The sequence below is a fragment of the Prionailurus bengalensis genome, chromosome A1 (assembly GCF_016509475.1).
Source record: "Prionailurus bengalensis isolate Pbe53 chromosome A1, Fcat_Pben_1.1_paternal_pri, whole genome shotgun sequence".
Lineage (NCBI taxonomy): Eukaryota > Metazoa > Chordata > Mammalia > Carnivora > Felidae > Prionailurus > Prionailurus bengalensis.
Genome location: NC_057343.1, coordinates 206,807,050 through 206,825,829, shown reverse-complemented (window position 1 = coordinate 206,825,829; position 18,780 = coordinate 206,807,050). Strand labels below are relative to the sequence as shown.

The following is an 18,780-nucleotide window of genomic DNA, read 5'->3' as shown; positions in this document are numbered from 1 at the left end:
AATCTCAATTCTTTGTTCTTCACGTGCTAAATCACAATGACTTCCAAAGGGCAATCTCCACCAGCTGACAGTACGTAGAAGGCATTATTTATCGCTCACAGGAAAGTTGGAGATCAGTGAGAGAGTCTTGGCTCTCCCCATGTGATTTATGAAGCATAGTTTTATTTAAGAGCCCAGAAAACAACTCTCATAAAATATAGTTATTGTCAGGCACCTGCTAATACATTCTGCAATCTTATAAATTACATTCTCTGGAAGCCAAGTTAGTTGTCAGTATTTTTAAATATCTAATATCTAAGTAAAAATAGATATCCTAAAGTTGAATCCATGCTTTCCAAATACAATGTCCAAATTTGGTCAATAAGTAACTGTTATCAACAATACAATCAATATTTTAAAGGAAAAGAACTTTCTTATTTGCCTATTCCTTATTGACTTCTGTTTCCTCCAGTTTTTCTCTGCATTTGTCTAGATCCTTTCATAATATTCGAGCAAACACAGTTATTCAATTTCACAGTTACTGAGTCCTTGGGCTCATGATTTAACGTGTTGTTTATTCAATATCAAGTAAAATGTCTGCTATGTGCCTTGAATGGTGTTACAAACCAAAACACAGACGTCGTAAGCTAATGGTTCTCAAACTTTAACACCAATTAGAATCACATGGAAGGCAGATCTCTGAGCTAAACTCCCAGAGTTTATAATTCAGTGGGCTTGTGATGAGTCCTGAGAATCTGTTTCTAACAAGTCTCTGGTGATGCTGATGCTGATGCTGTAGGTCTGGGGTCCACACTTCGAGAACCACCACTTAAAGCAAAAGGAATATACTATTCAGCTAGAGAGACAAATATACACAAATAATTATAAGGCAAAATGAAAGACACTAGATGTGTTACAGGTTCAAAGCAGGGGCATTTCTGAGGATTTGGAGAGGACAAATGAACTGGAGCTTGAAGGACAAGTGTAACACATTTCAATAGGAAATTACTGATAAGGAGATGGGGATGCAGAAAGAAGGGGACAGAACAAATGAATCTGATGATGCATGCAGGAAGAGCAAAGGCATGGAAAAGGGAAAGCATGAGGCATGATCAGAATAGACCACTTGGGGGCGCCTGGGTGGCCCAGTCGGTTAAGCATCCGACTTCAGCTCAGGTCACGATCTTGCAGTTCATGAGTTCAAGCCCCGCGTTGGGCTCTGTGCTAACAGCTCAGAGCCTGGAGCTGCTTCAGATTCTGTTAACTCCCTCTTCCTCTACCCCTCCCCTGCTCATGCTCTGTCTCTGTCTGTCTCTCAAAAATAAATAAATGTTAAAAAAAATTTAAAAAAAAAAAAAAAAAAAGAATAGACCCATTAGTCCAGTATGGGTGGACACAGAAGTCCTTGAAGGGTGTAGTGGAAGATGAAGCTGGAGAGGGCAGTCCCAGCCATTAGATACATCTTGAACGCTGTACTATTCGTTCCTTAGTCTGCAGGCCTATGATTCTTCAGCTGTGGCACGAGGACCTCAAGAGAAGGCACTATTGACATCTGGAACTGGGTAACTCTTTGAGGGGAGCTGTTACATTATTGTAGGATAATTAATAGCATTCCTGGCCTCTACTACTTGCCAATAATACTGGCAATCGAAAATGTCTTCAGACATTGTCAATGTCCCCAGGGGAATAAAATCCCCCACTTGCTCATTCAGAACCACTGCGCTAGAAGCACATGACAGGGGCCAAGGATATTTATAGGCCATGGGGTTAACATGGTGGTTCTTTCTAAAGGAGTTTTAATCAAAGGTAAGTCATTTAAAACATTATCTGATACTAAAATAAGAAAACTTGGGGTGCCTGGGTGGCTCAGTTAAGTGTCTGACTGTTGGTTCTGGCTCAGATCATGATCTCACAGTTTTGCAGGTTCAAGCCCTTCACAGAGCCTGTGTGGGATTCTCTCTCTCCCTCGCTCTCTGACCCTCCCCCTACTCACGCTGTCTCTCTCCCAAAAAGTAAACTTAATAAAGGAAAATTTTTAAATTAATTAAAATAAGAAAACAATTAAGAAGTAGAGAAGAATGTGAAATGTACATTCATACGAAAGCTAAGGGGCACCTGGGTGGCTCCATCGGTTAAGCATCTGACTTCTGCTCAGGTCATGATCTCATGGTCTGTGGGTTCGAGCTCCACATTGGGTTCTATACTGACAGCTCAGAGCCTGGAGACAGCTTCAGATTCTGTGTCTCCCTCTTTCTCTCTGCCCCTCCCCCACTCAGGCTCTGTCTCTCTCAAAAATAAATGTTAAACTTTTTTTAATTTAAAAAAAATAAAGCTAAAACATGAGACTGATTGAAAGTTGCACAATTGCATTGGAATATTGCAAATCTTAACAGGACCTCTGAAATTCTGCTGTCAGCACTGCCTTCTGAACCTTTGTAAAACTCAGGTTAGGAGTGGGTTCAACTCAATGTGTAGAGGAAAAGGCCAGGGGCCAGGACAGCAGGCTGTGTGTGAGTCCAGTCCCTAGCAATGGGATCTTGAACATATCACATCACTTTTCTGTGCCCCAGTTTCCCAATCTGTACAATAAGTTTTTACTTAAGGCTCAAATGGTATATAACACGTGTGAGAAAGTATGCCACAAACCAAACAGTGCTATGCAAGTGGCAATCCATTTTTACATAACCCATGAAGTCATTATTTAGAAAAAGGGATCCTTAGAAATAGTTATCTAAAAATTTTAATACACTGATTACACCCAGAAATGTAACTCTTGGTATTCATTCCAAAGGATTTCTGTAAAAATCCTTTCAAATTAACACAAACAATGGCTCTTGCAGGTAACTTCCAAATCTGAAGAGTTGAGGAGACCACAAATATATATTCTGGGTTCTTTAGCTCAAACTATTTCTTCCCTAAATTAGGCAGCTCCAAAATCAAAAGCAACATAAATCCCAAAAAGAACTTTGATGAAGGAGCTGAAATATTATTAAACTGATTTGCAGCTTGGCTTCCCAAAAGCAATGAATTATTGTTTTACAAAGCAGTCAAAGATTATACAATGTATTTCAGAAGTTAAATAATAAAACTAGTGGCTTCATTAGGGTTGAGCTACTCTTAAGCTCATGGAATCAGAAATAGGGCTACTGTCCAAGAGTCACTGAAAAGATTAACTACTTTTCCAAGGGAAGTGGGCTTTATGAACTAAGGCCTAAAATTTGGAAAATGGGAGTTATTCATTTTGCAAATAACTCACTAACATCATAAATTAATTAAACCAAGCAGCAAATATTTTCACAGATCAATGAGCTATTGCTAAAGGGTACAGTACAATTAAATTACAGCCTTAGTTAAATGTCATTGCTTTATCACAGTGGGCCTTTCAGGGTTGAGTCGTGTTAGCTAATTCAACTATTCAACCAGAAGCAGTTTTACTTCCAAAAATTCTAAGTATCAAACATCAATTCTGCTTGGCAGCTGGCCTTTATGTTCAGCTAATACTGCTTCTCTTCTGAGATTTACATGTACTATTTTTGAATGTGAAATAATACTTTTGTGGGGGTAGAGTGAATAAGAGTAAAAGGGCAAAGAAAATCATGCTAGGATATAAAAATCAGCTTCTTATGAGCAGCCCCAATCTAAGGATAATCTTCAGCCCCAACAGGGTGGCAGTGTTACCTTAAGCATGGGCAGTGACAATGACCAGATGGTCTGGCTTGTTTCTTCTCCTCTAGGCTGCTACCACATGCAACTCTATGTCACAGTCAAATTAAAAAAAAAAAAAAAAAAAAAAAAAGGCAAAGCATATGCATATGGGAATAAAGACAGGTTGAGTCCCAGTTCAAAAAAACTCCATTACGCACATCACTGGGTCACACTGAGTGGCAGAGTACATCATTCAGCACCCTTGAACTCTTGAAGAATGCTCTCCTACTCCAATGACAACTAGGGGGACAGTAAATATTGCTCAGAACAAAAACCCCAGTGTGCCAGATCTTTCCTTTTGCCTAGATGGATCCACTTGTCATCCCATCATAAAAAGGCAGACATATTTCAACCTAGGATTGGCCAATGGAAGGCACAAGCAGAAGATTCCAGAAGAAGAGCCTCCATCCCTCACCCAGATTTCTGCAAGATGGCTGTTTCTCTATCCAAGACCATTGCTCCTATTAGGTGGCCCTCTCCCACTACTGTCCCTTAAGGCCTCGGGGTGACAATAACTCCCTGTGGTGCTTCACCATCCTTTCCTGGTTTCCCTCAGTCTTGTTCATACCCTTGTAAACTGTTCTTTCCTTTAATTCTATTCGTTACCCTATTTGGGAGTGCTCTATACATATAGCCAGGACCCTGACTGATCTACCCACCAAAGCTCTTGCCACTATATGTAACCCCACCTACAATTTCTCCCTTATCTTATTCTTCCCTAAACAAGAGACGATAAGCACACCAGACAAAGAAAAGATTAGGAAGTCCTCTCTCCCCTCCTCAGTGAAAAACACAGTGGAGCACTCTCCAAGAAAAGATAAAGAATCAAGCCCAACTCCTTACTCTTATTTGCCAAAAAAACCCTAAATTAACAACATTGGAAAATCACGTAATGAAGGAGTTTACCTGCATTGATTAGATCTGCATCAACTTCATTTTGTAGCGGATATGGACCCTGTCAAAGCACAAGTTCAATTAGTAAAAGAAGTTCTTCACTGAATCATACACTAAAATTGTAATATAAATGACTTCTCTAAAAACGTTGGGAAATTACTATCAAAAGACTCGAGGTGAACCTTTTAAAAATAATTCCAATGTTTTCATGGCTGTTTCTTCTATTGATTAGTCTTTCCTACACTAATAACTGTGATAAACAAAAACTATTTCCTAAAAATTACCAAAGTTTGAAAGAAATGTTAAGCTATTAGAAATATAGGTCAGTAAAAGAAAAAGTAATTATTTAGTACCTATTATGCAACCGATGTTATCCATAAATCTTCCTGGTAGTAATCAGTGACTATAAACAAAATGGCTGCCTACTGGACTGGAAGTATCTGGAGAGGCAAAGTTTCATATTTTTTGGTGTGCAGCATCTAACAACCCTAATTTGGAGTCCTAACCTTATCTCTCACAACACCTAAGTTGTGAAGCTTTTATTTTTCCTTTGCCTGATTACTCTCAATTTTGCTTTTTAATTTTGTTATGTGTTTTTACAAGGCACCTCTATATTACTTCAATCGGGTGAGTAGTTTAATAACATAACATATAGTAAACAAAAGAGGAGGAAATAGAAATAGGGAAAAAAGGCACAAGACAGAACCAAAAATGAGGAAATTCTAACATACTTTCAAAAAGAGGGACCAAACATATATCATTTAAATAAACTGAAGTGGCAACTAATGTTTTAGGACTATGTAAATTTTCCTTCAAACATTGACCATGGGTAATATACACCTTGTCTTCAAAATGAGGGAACTAGTCACTCTATAAATAATCACATTTTGAAGATATGTGAGTCTTTGATGTAATATGAATCTGCTTTTATTCAGACTCATGTAAGTTTTGTGCTTTTGAAATTGGTCAAGATTACTGCCTCGATCATGTCAACTGTATGCTCATGATCATTATTCATGTTTTAAAGACTGGATATACATCTTATATATGGACAGTTTTTATTGCACTAACAGTTAAGATCTACTGAGAACAGAAGATTAAAAATCTTATAAATTGGCCAAACTATAAATAACCTCTGCCACAGTTAATATTATATAAAAAAAATGTCATCCAGGAAGCAAAAGTATTTCTTAATATTATAATAGTGAATAAAAAGTATGCACAAATTCTATGAGAATATTGAGCTCATCTGGAAGATTAATCTTGAGGAAGAGAAAAATTCTTCCCTTTCGAACAACCTGACCTTGAAATGACAATTAGGTGAGAGGAATTTTTGAAATTCATCAACTGTCAAAAAATGTCCCCGTTCCTCAAGTAAAAACCTTACTTTTCAGTTACTCATCCAGAATCTTATTGATCATTATAATAATACAGAATTTTTAATGACCTTCATTATCTTGTCCAACCACACAAAAGTTAGAAATAGTTATCTAAACTGGACACTGTGAGGTCTCTCTGAGGCAGGTACACTAGGGGAGGTAGACAATGACAAGCTAACATAAGAGGAGCAGTCAGAAAGCTCACATAGTCAGGGAACTACCATCTCCTACATGAAATACAACACTACATGCTCACAATTACCACTGTTTTATGGGGGGAAATATTTTATTATGATGTTAAAAATATAAAAAATAAGGTGGGGAACTTTAAGCTAACAACTCTCAGAAGATTTCCTTGTATAGACTACTTCACTCTCCATCGAGACTGGATAAAGAAAACTTTAATTTTGGTCTTACCAAACCCAGGATTCCATTTTCACTTTGCAGATGAACTGTGATATTTGGGCTGATAAAGTTGCTGGCCAGAAGCGGGATTCCTATGCCCAAATTAGCTGGGGAAAAAAGATGTTAAGGTCCACTGCAAAACAGGTAAAGAGATTATGCCATAAATCTCCTACATATATAAACCTGAACTTCTCAATTCTAAAGGCACTTGCTCTGAATATAATCACTGACTACATTCTCCCATCATCCTTGAGGCACTATTTTCTAATTTTTTTTTTTTTTAGCGTTTATTCATTTTTGAGACAGAGAGAGACAGAGCATGAATTGGGGAAGGTCAGAGAGAGAGGGAGACACAGAATCCGAAACAGGCGCCAGGCTCTGAGCTGTCAGCACAGAGCCCGACGCGGGGCTCGAACTCAAGGACCGCGAGATCATGACCTGAGCCGAAGTCGGACGCCCAACTGACTGAGCCACCCAGGCGCCCCTCTAATTTTTTAAAAAAAGAAAATTTCTAATTTCAATAACATTAATATGCTTTCCCATAAAGATAACAAAGTAGTGGCTTCAGAAGACTAGCCAAGAGGTCATTTTTATTGTAAGGCATATTTTATATTCATTAATGTGCTTAGCAAACTTGAACTGATGTTATTACTACTTATTATGACTGATATATTATTAAACATGGCTTGACCTTTGTTTAAAAGCAATTTTCACTATTTAAAACTCCAACTAAAAATAATGATTTAATATTCTCAAAAAAGGCTATCATTTTTAAACTAAAAAGAAGTTTTCTGACAATACCAATGTCTGCCCAAAACTGTAACGATTCCTTTGGGTCACTGAGATAACATTCGTTGGTAAGTGAATCTTCTCTAGGACATAAAAGAAGGGGGAGGCGTGTAAGTTTTAGCGAATATAATTGAGACCGTATAAAGAGTAGCTGAGTATTGAATCTTCTTCCTCAAATGACCAAAACTGGGTCCCGATTTGTATGTGATGGTGTAGATTTAATCTTGCCTCTCAACACAAGCAGGCTCCTCAGATCAGAGATACACTGTGCCTGGAAGTGCTGTCCATGCTCTCCTCGACCACCACACGCAAGCCAGAATTAGTGCAGAGGATGACAGAACTCTGATGAGATTCCAGTAACAGTGAGATCTTTGTGAATCAGAGCCGGAAAAAATAAAGTTTGTATGTGCTGCTGTGTTACAGACTGCGAGGGGGGCAGGATGACTCCATGAACCAGGTCACTGCTCACAGACACAGGAACTCGATGAAGCTATGACAATAGCTACTTAACTCATCTACAAATCACAAGCTAGCATAGTTTGTACTTTATTTCTCACAGTGATGTACAGACCACATTGAGATATTATTTCCATTAGGAGTGAGTATTTTCAGATAAAGGCAACCTACACTACAATGCTTCTACGTAAATGCTTTCATTGTATTCTATAATTTTTTCAGGACGTGACACAGGAGGAGTATTCTTCAATACGTTTTAGTGGGTCAAATGCCAGGGGTAAAGAGGTCTATGTACTCTGGGTTGAGAAAGAGCAGGTGATATGGGAAGACCATTTATATGAACTGACTTGCAAATATTTTTCATAGGTAATAGAGTAACGGTGAATAAAGAACACCTAGAAGCCATTAGTATCTAAAATTAAGTGTTATCATACAGGAAGTATTTAAATATCAATGGGTAACCAAATGGCTGGAGGGGAGAAGAAATCCCAGGGCCTATGGGGTGCCTGGGTGGCTCGGTCGGTTAAGCTCAGGTCATGATCTCATGGCTCAGGTCATGATCTCACGGTCCATGAGTTCGAGCCCCGCGTCAGGCTCTGTGCTGACCGCTCAGAGCCCGCAGCCTGTTTCAGATTCTGTGTCTCCCTCTCTCTCTGCCCCTCCCCTGTTCATGCTCTGTCTCTCTCTGTCTCAAAAATAAATAAACGTTAAAAAAAAAAAATTAAAAAAAAAAAAAAAAGAAAGAAATCCCAGGGCCTAGCTTTTACCTGCTAGGTTAACTTGGTTGGCTCTATATCCTGCTGATAGAGGAGCTGAAAAGGAGGCACTATTATATTCCACTCTCCTATGTGAACTCTCACCATAACACAGGGCATCAACTGGAAAACAGAGAAAAATGAGGTGGTGGGGGTAAAAAGAAAGTTTTCCCAGTCAGTATCAGTCTGAAAGATGATATTCATGGACAGGGAAGCTCGCAGAATGTAGACTCTTGTCATGTTTCTAGTTCCTCCTGTCCTAGGCCTTTAAGTAAGGCCATTCAACAAATACTAATTTTATCAAACACTATTTGTATTTATATGCATTACTTGTTATATGAATTATATAGTTCAATGTTTGATGTACTGAAAACTAGCAAAATGGTGAAGAGGCTCTCACATCCAAAATATGAATAATAAGGGACACCTGGGTGGCTCAATCAGTTGAGTATCCAACTTCAACTCAGGTCATGATCTTGTGGTTCGTGGGTTCAAGCCCCATGTAGGGCTCTGTGCTGACAGCTCAAAGCCTGAAATCTGCTTCGGATTCTGTGTCTCCCTCTCTCTCTGCCCCTCCCCTGCTTGCACTCTCGCTCTCTCTCTCTCTCAAAAATAAACACTAAGAAAATTTTTTTTAATCTGAATAATAATTGTACTACATTATCTCAACCTATCTCTTTTTTTGACAAAGTATCTAAAGCAGAATTTGCACTGTCCATTGAATACCCTTACAAAGCATTAGACATAAAAGGGTACGCTCATGGGATCTTTGCAAAGGAAACAAGTGGTTGTTAAGAAGTTGAATCTTATGTTTCAATGAGTATGCAAATGTCAGAACACAGAAAAAGTAAATAGCACTGTTATAACTAGTACTTCAGAGATTTGAAACCTTCATCTTGGGTAATCTCTTTTCCCAATAACCTTTAGCCAAATGCCAAATTGTACTGAAATCCATTGTATATTAGAAAAAAGCTAAGCAAATTTTAGTTGCCATTTTGCTTTAAGAAGGCAAACAGATCATAATTCTAATTTCATATACCTTGATATCTTTACATTATATGCCACATTTTGTAAAAATTTATCCATTGTTTTAAAAATTACAATGGACAAGAAAAGAATCACTATGCAGGAGGCCTAGGCACCTGATGAATATAGAAAAAGTGAGGGAGGTGCTCCTGAGTGGATCAGTTGGTTAAAGGTCTGACTCTTGGTTTCAGCTCAGGTCATGATCTCATGGTTCGTGGGTTCCATCCCCACCTTGGGCTCTGTGCTAACAGCACTGAGCCTATTTGGGATTTTCTCTCTCCCTCTCTCCATCCCTCCCCGGCACATGTGCACTCTCTCTCTCTCCCTTTATTTCAAAATAAAAAAATAAACATCAAAAGCAATTTTAAAAAAAGACAAGAAAAAGTGAAGGCTAGGTCTCTGCCCAGTCCCAGAAAGAGAAAGGATACCATACATGCCATCTTCAAATTCAAGAGCTGCCCGCTTGATGATACGTTCCCTTACATTATCTCCAGGTTTACCGGATTTGGCTTTTACATCTTCCTCTTTCCGGACTGATAAACGCTTTAAAATAAACAGAAATTATTCATGATTGAGGTATACCCTGTATTTTATCACTGCCGAAATCTAAAATTTTATTGGAAAAAAACGTAGGTCTCTCCCTTTACTAAAACTATGAGGCAAATCTACAATATAACAGAGTTGGTTTTTTTTTTTTTTTTAAAGAATACCATGGGTGGTATTTGATGACAGAAATAATTTTTTAAGAAGTGAAAGAGGCCAGATCTGTTTGAAGAGAAAGATGTATCTGTTCTGTCTTTTTGAAGCAAGTAATCCCTCTGTTGCCGTCACACTGACTGCTACTACTATTAGTCTTAAGACTTCTACAGCTGAATTCTTCTCAGGTGCTCAAGGATTGAGCCAGAGCAAAGAACAAGGAACAGACCTTGGGACTCTGTTTTTGCCGGGCTGTCAGAATGTGTTTACCAGGTGTCGCTATTGCCAATTGCGTATTTCCCCTGAAGAGTCTGGACTGGTTTTGCTACAAGCGCATCAAAGAAATCATAAAAACATCCAAAAACCAGCCAGGAAACTATTTCCATTACTAAATCTTCTTGACATAGACTCTGGTTTGCTATTTGCAAATGTCCCACATCCTCTCTTCTTAGTCCCCTGAACTTAGTTTTAGATTGCAAAATGTCTTTCTGTTTGATGCAAGGTAGAGGGTATCTCTGATTCCCCAGTATCTCCCACTGCATGTCTATTCTGTTGCTGAATCCCAAATAATTATGAATTTTGATACCACTTTTGGTCCAGCTGAGCATTCTTCATGCTCTCAGTAGCCTTAGAACATCTCCAATGCCCCTGATGCCTACCCCTTGCCTACCCCTTGCCATGATCTCATATCCACCCAGCTGCCCAGAGCCCAACACTGAGGGGAATGACTTTCTGGACTTTATATACTGCAAAGCAACTTTAAGATTGATAGACATTTCTGAATAATCAAACACTAAGAGTCCAGCAGGGCTAAAGCCTTCCCTACCCTGTAGAACAGCCAGCCAAAACTATGCAATGTAATAAATTAGGACAGTTACAGAAGCCTGGAAGACACAGCCTAGAGAATCATGTACCTTGGTGATACACACTTCCGTAAACACAAGGCACTAATGGGCTGGACAATAACATAGATGATCATGTCCCCTTAGGATGGACACATGAGAAGCTCCTACTAAGATCCAAAGCAGGACTTTCCATTCAGCTTTAATTTCCTATCATCTGGAATGGCCCCAGGGGCACATAATCTCTGATAATCAGATTCATAAATTCTAACAAAGAAACTAAGTCAATTACCTCAATCCTTTTCTCATATTTTTCTCCCTTTATAAGGCGATGTACATAAATCTTAGGAATATGGATGTCTTCTGGGGCAAATGATCCAATATCCACAATTTCTTCCACCTAGGCCAAGAGAAAATAAATTAATTAGTGAGAGCTTAAACTGAAAAATTTTCCATTTTGAAAAAAGTCCATGCATCTTTATCTCCAACTTAGGTTGGATATACAATGTAAAACACACATACACACAAGCATATGTGTATGTATGTAGGTGTGTGTGCATATATATGTGTGTATGTATGTAAAAGAGAACATATATGTATAAACATACATATATATGCATGTATACAAAAGAGAGAGAATACACTACACACAGACACTTCTGGACCCACAAAAAAGAAGAAATTCAAATACATGTGTCTGAACATAAAATACAGAAGAACATAAAGCTCCAGAACTTAGTCTCTGCCTAAAAGAGCCTCAGTTACAAAGTTGTCAAATGGTTTCCCAGTACAGCTGCTTGAACTTTCACAAATTGCAGCTCAACTATGGAAAACTTGAAAGCACATCCCTTAAACCCTGATTTCCAAAATTAATGGGAGATTTATCATGTCAAAGACAAAAATCTGTAACAACATCTGCTTGGTCAATTGAAAAGCTTTTTAAATATAGATACAAATGCTATCTGTAACAGTTTTTAATTATTTGTTATTAGCATCCTAGGATCGTGATAGAACTGCAACTGCTGAAACAATTTTAAAGACAGATCATTAATTTCGATATGGAAATTCAAAAAGGAAAATATTAACTAATGACTAGAAATGCTCAATGTGATTAGAATTAAAGTCATTTACAGAGCAAAAGGGCGTTATATAGCAGCATGAAACGCTCCTAGTTAGTCTGCTACTTTATAATTCATTTTAAAAAGGACAAATGAAGGGCACATTGTATACACTGTATATTAACTGATTTGACAATATATTGTATTTAGAAAAAATAAAAATAAATAAATAAACATTAAAAAAATAGATGTCAGCTGGGGGAAAAAAAGGACAAATGAAACAGTATCTTTTTTTTTTTTTAATTTTTTTTTTCCAACGTTTATTTATTTTTGGGACAGAGAGAGACAGAGCATGAACGTGGGAGGGGCAGAGAGAGAGGGAGACACAGAATCGGAAACAGGCTCCAGGCTCTGAGCCATCAGCCCAGAGCCCGACGCGGGGCTCGAACTCACGGACCGCGAGATCGTGACCTGGCTGAAGACGGACGCTTAACCGACTGCGCCACCCAGGCGCCCCGAAACAGTATCTTTACGTCAACATAAAAAGAACCTCAGAATAACCACGATCAAGAAAAACTAAGGTCAAACTAAAGTCACTGTTGTTGGGGTCACAGAACTATCTTTCTGGTGCCAAGAAAAAATATTACCTTGAAGACTGTTGGGTGCTTACCTTAGTAGATGTCATATCCAAAGCAAAGAACGATTTCCTTAAATGAACTAACTTGCGCAAAGTGACCTGTATGAAACGTGCCTCCTGAACTAAGAACTGAACTCTCCAGAGGTCTTTGAGGTCAAGTAGCACTCTTTATGCTATTCTACCCTGTATGCCCACACCACACTCCTCCTCCAATGAAAGCAAACCAGGAATCACAAGAATCATTTTGGTTATTACGCACTGCTCCCAAATAGCTGAGAAAAACAGAACGTGGTAGATAAAAGCTATCTTTAATGATAATTAGAAGGATCTTAATAAAAATCAAACAAAAACTCCAAGGAGGAGTCAGTAAACATATGGGCATCCAAGCTGAAATAATGGGTAGAGATGCACAACTGCATTCATCTGAAAATGAGTTAGAGGGAGGCTAGGGGACTCCCCATCACTGTAATCTGTACCTTCCCTCAAAAACTTCTCTATGCTCCAGTAGTTCCCACTCAGGGTGGTGACCAGGTAAAGAGGAGTAGATACCGGAAATGCAGAGCAGCTAAGCATTATGCTACTTCTTCAAGTACTTGGAACTTTTAGCCGTTAGGGCTAATTCACATCTTTATGCTTATTCAACTCAAGCCTTCAAAGGGTTTCGGGACTTAAACAATTTTTTTTATACATTAACCCATTAACCCTGAGGATATATATGAAGACTTAGTATTCAATAAAATATTGGCCATACCACTTGTTACAGTAAGAATGAGCTGGAAACAACCTAAATCGTCAACAACAGGATAACGGTAAAATATATAGGGTACATCCACATGATATATCAATATTACGCTTTCATAATACTTAATGACATGTCATAAGTTAATGCTTCATAAAAAGTAAGATTTTGTATAAATAACTATTTATAGATATGCTCTTTGGCATAATTGTCTCTCTACCCACAAAAAACAGAAAGGAAATACACAGAAATGTTAATAATTATTATCTGAGTAACAGTACAAGTTATTTCTTTTCATTTTATTTTGATAATCAAGGGGTGAAAAACTTAGGTTTTTAAAGATACAATGGACACTAAGTAATTAGTTTCCCAAACCAGAGAATACATAAATGGAGGATGTCATAAATCCCTTAATTAGTTAGACATGTACCAAAAGGACACATTAAAAAAAAAAAAAAAAAAAAAACCAGGGAGACTCAAAAAATAAAAATAAAACAAAACTGTGATTTCTAAACTCTAAAAGCACTTACAACTTTATGAAATGAATTAAGGAAACTCTTTTGTCTACTTTTTTAAAGATAATGCCAATTATTCTCCACGACTAATGCTGTTCCAAAAGTCCAGACCCTCATATCTTGTGCTTGAATTATTGTAGCAGCTTCCTAATTGGTCTCCCAGCCTTTATCCTTCAGCAGGAACAAGAAACATAAAGGAAAATAATAACATTTATCACTTAAGCTAGAAATGCTGATGGGAACCAGTCACTTTTCTTCTGATTCCAATAAAGAAAGTTTTGACAAAAAACATCAAGGTAAGACAAAGTTTCTTTACCAAGGGTAACGACATCATGACTTTCACAACAAATAGGATGAAAGAACGTGTTCTGGTAAAACAACTGACGAAAAGCAGGAATCTGGTTGAGTGTCATCAGTTCTATGCTTTGTCATCCTAATAGAAGTGATTTTCACATCGTAGAAAATGCAAGTACAGCATTTGTCAAAACAGTATCAACACTCCACAGTACTGAAAATTTCTATACAAAACTCAAAGCTTTCTTAGAGTTGGTTAGCAGAGTTAATAGCAAAGGAAGAAAATATTTGAAGTACAAACCAAAAGAAGAAAACATATGTTTTCAGACAATCTGTGAAAAGTTTTAAAAAACTGAAGAGGCAGAACTATCTTAATGCTAGCTATCGAAGGGACTGAAGCCTTCTGTGCAGGCTTTGTGTGATTTTGAGAAAGAACAGTAAGGAAGAACCAAAGTGGGGGAAACAAGTCCAGTGAGATCAGGTGATAACATAAGAGCTAAAAGAAATCTGAAAAGAAAGAGATGAATAAAATGAGGCTGTAAAGAAAAAAAGTAAAAAGCTCACAAGAACACTCACTAACAATGGCAGAAATGTTCCTCCTGAAATCAGAAGTGGGGAAGACAGAAAATAAAGAACAAAGAAAAAGTCTCGGTGCAAAGCAGTGAGCATATTTAAGTTTAAATATGCTCAAGATGGAGGAAAGGTAGTTAAGAACAACCCAGACCTCTGGCTGGCGCTAAGCATAGTTCTTAGGCAGCACCATCTGGTTCATCTAGAAACCCAGACACTTGAGGCTTCTCTAATTAGTACATGTCTTCAGTCATTAGCAGGAAAATAGAGGCTAGGAAATGTTAATTATTATTGATTTGAACTTTGTTTTAAAAGGTTGCTTTCTCTGCCCTATACCCTTTCTACTTTATAATTCTGAAAACTTTTATTTTAAAGCTCAGACAAGGATAAGAACTCATCCTTGGGTGACAATGTCTTTGTTTTCACTTGGCAAATATTACTTATATCTCAGGTAAGGGAACAGAGGAGCTACAAGGCAATGACTTTGTCATGTATTTATTTTATTTTAGTGGCAACCTGAATCTGTGATAGCCACAAAAAAATTGGGCCCTACGCTGCAAACCTCACAGTGATACTAGGTGAGGGCTGTTTGATACTAGGTGAGGGCTGAAGGGAAGGGATCACACTGAAGGTGTTTTTCTGGAGTCATTTTAACTTTCAAAACAGGTTAGGATGAATTTCTTCTGGCAAGAAAGAAAAAAAGCCAACAACAACAAGCATTAATGTCTAGAATCATGAAAAACACGAAGTGATCCCAAATTAGGAAAACCTGTGGAAGACTAGAAAAATGGAAGAGGGAGGCAATGAGCCATAAGAGAGAACATTACAAGTTATATGCAGAGGTGCTCTGGATGTCTCTGGGTCAGATGAAGAGAAAATGTGGAGAAAAAGGGAGGTCAGCATGCAGGGCATACTTCCCAAGAATCCAAAGGAGCAAATCAAACAAACAAACAATAACAATTAAAAAAAAAAACAATTAAAAAATCCAAAGGAGCAAGAAGGTGCATATTGTATTAAGCTTCATGCTAAGAGATGATAAAATCAGTACAAAAAATATAAGATAAAATGGCATGGAAGCTAAAAGGACCTGGAACAAATTACAAATGGTCTTAGATATCTATATATAAATGCACAGACTGAAAAGATGAGTAGCTGGGCTATTAATGAATTTTCAACCTTAACGACAGTGGTAAATATGATTGTGTAGCCATGACTGAAACCTTGTTGACTGGATCTCATACCAATAGATACTCTACAATGCCCAGTGAAAATAAGCTCACAGAACATGTTATGTCAAGAAAAATATGCACATGCCTGGGAAGCCACAGACCTAGAGATGAAATGTGGTATATTTACTGTGAGTTTAAAAAGATATAGAATATCGCACTAATGGCCATATAATCACAGTGTTCTCCAAACTAAAGATGTAGAGGATGTATTTTTAGTAGGAATGTCAAAACTGGCTCAGAAATAAGACAGTCATATCATGAGAGACACTAATTATTTGAATATCTCTGATCATCACATTCCTCTGAAAATTTCTATAATGCCTTCTGACAAGTTCTGTATTTTAGAATGAACAAGTGAGAGAAATCATGATTCTGGACCTCTACCAGATAAGGGTAACCAATAAGGATAAGCTTGGTAAAGTAGAAATGATGGAATCCCTGAGAGAAAGTGACAATGTAAAATTGGAATTTGCGGTGGCCTGGGAAGTGAATCCTGGACATAAGCAGAAATGTGTCCTGGTCTTTGAAGAAAAGCAGACTGGAAAAAGTTGAGAGGAAAAAAAAAAAGCAGAATCAAGTGGTCAGAAACTCTAGAAGACAAAGAGACTTATGAGGCTTTTGAAACCCCCATTCTGATAATACAAAAACGGATTGCCTTGATAATGAAGAGAACAGCATATAAAGAAGAGTGTAAGAGGTATAACATGGCTAGATATGTGTTTCCTCATATCTTACAAGGGCTCATACAAAAGAGAGACCAGCGTGGTCTAGAGCAATGGGAGTCACATGAAACTCTGAGAGGTGTGTCAAAAGGTACAAATCGGAATGAAACGAGTCATGTCCAAAATGTTACAGATGATGAAAGTGGTTTCTGGGATGATTTTGCTGTTGCTGATGGAGAATTCAGAAATGATAATCACCGCTGCTTGAGAGACGACAGAAAAAAAGTGCCGTAGTTCAATTCCATTTTGCTCCTGACTTCCCCAGTAAGGAGAAGGAAAGGGCAGTACTAACAGGGCTAAGGAGGAATTGAATTCCAAGAAGAGATAGATAGATTCTCTGAACTAATACTAGGCTGCAGACCCACAAAAATTATAACCCAGGATTCTTAAAGGGCCTGAAAATATGGTCAGAGAATTGCAGCCAAGTGAAAAATGGTAGCAGTGTCAGCAGATGGAGAGAAGCATATAGACTTCTTTCCGAGAGAGGGGCTCAATTCACAACAGTATTCCAAAATGGATTATTGCACAGATAGTCTGTAAGGTTATTAAACAGAGAAAAGACTATTGTGAGACAGCAGTACAAGTTCCCCCCAGACCACACCATGCAGAATGAACTTCATTAACTTGCAGATCAGGCTAGCACACTGGAGAGGAGAAAAGCAGAGTGTGATTTCACAACGAACCTAACCAAGTTCGTCACAAAAGTTTTATAGACTCAGCAGGGAAATAGGACTTGGATACATTCACTTAAAATCAACAAATACGAATTAAGCACATACTAGATACAGCAATGAAGAAAATAGATAGGAAGCCTGCTTTGATGTGCAAATAGTAGAGAAGTACTTGAAGAGTCACAGAAGTATTTGCCGGCCTGAGAAATCCTTAGACATCTCTAATGCTGTATTTTTAACTCTGGGGGAAATGCGTAGTTCTTTATGAATCCAATGAAAGCCACACAAACTACAAAATCCTTCATGAGATTTCAGGTGTTTGGTCCATAAACACCACCCTCCCGGCCCCTGCTCCTACTCTTCAGTGTCAGCTAGACCCCAGATCAGAAGAGAAGCCCTAATCTAATGGGCTGAGGTCTTTGGTCCTATCCTGTTCAACATCTTTATCAAGGCCTTCAATGAAGACAGGGAGCACATTCTGAGTCCACTGTGGTAAGAGGAAAGGGTCTGGGTGCAACAGGCAATTCTGAACAGATACATTTCCATCTCTGTAAGAGAAGACAATCTCAGGCTTAGGACTTCCAAGTATGTTGCAAAAGTCTGGGTGAGAAAAACAATATTCAAGGGGTCCAAACATTCTTTTTTTAAAATTTATTTAATGTTTATTTACTTTTGAGAGACAGAGCATGAGCAGGGGAGGGGCAGAGAAAGAGTTCAGACACAGAATCTGAAGCAGTCTCCAGGTTCTGAGATGTCAGTACAGAGCCCGATGCGGGGCTCGAACTCACAAATGAGGAGATCATGGCCTGAGCTGAAGTCAGACGCTTAACCGACTGAGCCACCCAGGCACCCTGTTTTTTGTGGGGTTTTTTGTTTTTTGTGTTTTTTTTTTAATGTTCAAGGGGGTCCAAACATTCTTAATGCTCCAAGAAGAGTCTGCCCCTGGGGCAAACCAATAGCTTTACACCATAGTTACAAAGAGTCAGTTTCTCCCTCTTACAATCAAAGGAGTTCTTTCTTGCAATTAAAACACAATGCCTAAGATAAAATTCTGTCTAGTTTTCTTAGCAAGAATAGTTGTAGTTCGCCTGATCTGATTAGTTTCTTTTATATGGTATGTACTATATTTTTACTTGACATCTTGTACTCATTCACGTTTGCCATGACAGTATGATTTTTCAGTCCAATTCCACCTCCATTTTATTTTATTTTTTTTTTCAACGTTTATTTATTTTTGGGACAGAGAGAGACAGAGCATGAACGGGGCAGGGGCAGAGAGAGAGGGAGACACAGAATCGGAAACAGGCTCCAGGCTCTGAGCCATCAGCCCAGAGCCTGACGCAGGGCTCGAACTCACGGACCACGAGATCGTGACCTGGCTGAAGTCGGACGCTTAACAGACTGCGCCACCCAGGCGCC

The 18,780-nt window shown here is 38.3% G+C and overlaps 1 protein-coding gene across 1 annotated transcript in view; it reads right to left on the bottom strand.

Moving 5' to 3' along the window:
- OXCT1 (3-oxoacid CoA-transferase 1) overlaps window positions 1–18,780 on the bottom strand; it is a 137,236-nt gene that overhangs the window by 60,813 nt on the left and 57,643 nt on the right. The window contains exons 8-11 of the mRNA XM_043599213.1: window positions 11,219–11,326; window positions 9,817–9,931; window positions 6,375–6,469; window positions 4,591–4,639 (exon numbers count right to left, since the gene is read on the bottom strand). Of these exons, the coding sequence (XP_043455148.1) occupies window positions 4,591–4,639; window positions 6,375–6,469; window positions 9,817–9,931; window positions 11,219–11,326 (367 nt within the window). The remainder of the gene's footprint in view (window positions 1–4,590; window positions 4,640–6,374; window positions 6,470–9,816; window positions 9,932–11,218; window positions 11,327–18,780) is intronic.